The sequence below is a fragment of the Lagopus leucura genome, unplaced genomic scaffold, assembly GCF_019238085.1.
Source record: "Lagopus leucura isolate 7727_CA_CO unplaced genomic scaffold, USGS_WTPT01 32949-0_obj-0_obj, whole genome shotgun sequence".
Lineage (NCBI taxonomy): Eukaryota > Metazoa > Chordata > Aves > Galliformes > Phasianidae > Lagopus > Lagopus leucura.
Window position 1 is genome coordinate 1 of NW_024966143.1, and position 2219 is coordinate 2219.

Below are 2219 nucleotides of genomic sequence, written 5' to 3' on the forward strand. Positions count from 1 at the left end.
CCCCATAGAGCCCCATAGAGCCCCACTGCGCCCCATAGGGCCCCATAGAGCCCCATAGAGCCCCACAGTGGGCAGAGCCGGGGGGGGGGAGGGAATCTGTGGGGTGTCTGCGGGGCAGTGCGGGTTAGGAACAGACAGGGCTCTGTGTGTCACCATGGGACGCTATGGGGCAGCCGTGGGGCAGCTATGGGGCAGCTGTGGGGCAGCTATGGGGCAGTTATAGGGCAGCTGTGGGGCAGCTGTGGGGCGCACCGTATGGGCATGAAGTTGAAGATGTTGGGCATCCCGGGGCAGTAGCACAGGAAGCAGCCGATGGACACCTGGAAGACGATGGCGATCAGCAGGATGTGGTTCCTGTGGGGAGACAGAGGGGGGCTGGGGGCGCTGTGGGGCGCGGGGACCCATAGAGACCCACAGACACACATAGGGACCCACAGAGACCCCATAGAGACACATAGGGACCCCATAGAGACCCACAGAGACCCACTGAGACCCCCATAGAGACCCATAGAGACCCATTGAGATCTACAGGGAACCATAGAAACCCATAGGGACCCATAGGGACCCCACAGAGCCCCATAGGGACCCCACAGAAACCCCCTGAGACCCCATAGAGCCCCACAGAGACCCTTAGAGCCCCATAGGGACCCCATAGAGACCCCCAGAGCCCCATAGAGACCCCACAGAGACCCTTAGAGCCCCACAGGCGCCCCTTAGAGCCCCATAGGGACCCCTTAGAGCCCCATAGGGACCCCATAGAGACCCCCAGAGCCCCACAGGGACCCCTTAGACCCCATAGGGACCCCATAGACCCCCCCGGCGCCCCCCGCCCCGTACTGGAAGAGGCCCTGCTGCAGCAGGGAGAGGCGGCGCGTCTTGCGGATGAGGACGTCAGCGATCTGGCACATCTCGATGCTGATGAAGAACACGGTGTAACACGTGTACTGCTGGTAGCGGCGCTGCTCGAACGTCTGCGCGGAACGCGGGGGGCACAAACGTGGGGCACAGAAATGTGGGGCACACAAGTGGGTTCATATGGGTTCCTATGGGTCTCTATGGGTCTCTATGGGTCCCTATGGGTCTCTATGGGTCCCTACGCATCCCTATGGGTCCCTATGCATCTCTATGGACCCATATGGGTCTGTATGGGTTTTTGGGATCCCTATGGGTCCCTGTGGGTTCTACAGGTCCCTATGGGTCTCTATGGGGTCCCTACGGGTCTCTATGGGTCCCTATGGGTCCCTACGCATCCCTATGGGTCCCTATGGACCCATATGGGTCTGTATGGGTTTCTATGGGTCCCTATGGGTCCCTATGAGTCCCTATGGCTTCCTATGGGTCCCTATGGGTCCCTATGGGTCTCTATGGTTCCCTATGGGTACCTATGAGTCCCTATGGGTTCCTATGGGTCCCTATGAGTCCCTGTGGGTTCCTATGGGTCCCTGTGGGTCCCTATGGGTCCCTATGGCACCCTATGGTTCCCTATGGCTCCCTATGGCTCCCTGTGGGGTGCTGTGGGTCCCCGTGGGTCGCACTCACCCACTGCTGCCCATAGCTGTCCTGCAGCTCCTGCTGATGCGTGTCCTCCCAGTGGGGCCGCAGCCCCACGCAGAGCAGCGGCCACCAGCCCTCCTGCGCCATGGCCACAAAGTAATCGGTGAAACCAGCGAAGGACTGGATGGCGCCTGGGGGGGGTTGGGGGGCGTTAGGGGGAGTTATGGGGGGGTTATGGGGGATTATGGGGGATTATGGGGGAAATGGGGGCAGTGGGTCTCTGTGGGGTCTCTGTGTGTCCCCACGTGTCCCTGTGTGTCCCTGTGGGGTCCCTGCAGCCCCCACCCCCCATATGGCCCTACACCCCCCCCCCCCATACCGCTCTATATCCCCCCGCATAGGGCCCCACAGCCCCCCCCATACAGCCCTATAGCCCCCCCCATAGGGCCCCCCAGCCCCCCCCGCCCCCCGCACCGATCTGGAAATAGGAGTAGGCGGCCAGCGGCTCGTTGACCAGCCGATCCCGGCGGGGGTTGCGGGGCTTCAGGTGCATGATGTCGCTCTCAGCGCGTTCGTAGGCCAGGGAGACCGAGGGGAACTGGGGGGGGGGAGATGGGGGGTGAGGGGGGGGTATGGGGGGGTACGGGGGTGTGGGGTGAATGGGGTGAATGGGGACAGTGGGGTGAATGGGGTGAATGGGGACAGTGGGAACTTTGGGGTGAATG

The 2219-nt window shown here is 62.6% G+C and overlaps 1 protein-coding gene across 2 annotated transcripts in view; it reads right to left on the bottom strand.

The window, feature by feature from the left end:
• Positions 1-113: 113 nt before the first annotated feature.
• Positions 114-2219, bottom strand: part of LOC122192433 (potassium-transporting ATPase alpha chain 1-like) — a 2817-nt gene continuing 711 nt past the window's right edge. The window contains exons 2-5 of one of the 2 annotated variants that reach the window (XM_042892971.1): positions 1969-2092; positions 1540-1685; positions 838-971; positions 181-354 (exon numbers count right to left, since the gene is read on the bottom strand). In XM_042892971.1, the coding sequence (XP_042748905.1) occupies positions 207-354; positions 838-971; positions 1540-1685; positions 1969-2092 (552 nt within the window). In that variant the 3' untranslated portion in view covers positions 181-206. Of the gene's footprint in view, positions 355-837; positions 972-1539; positions 1686-1968; positions 2093-2219 lie in introns of both variants that reach the window. The other variant, XM_042892972.1, reaches the window with a different exon arrangement.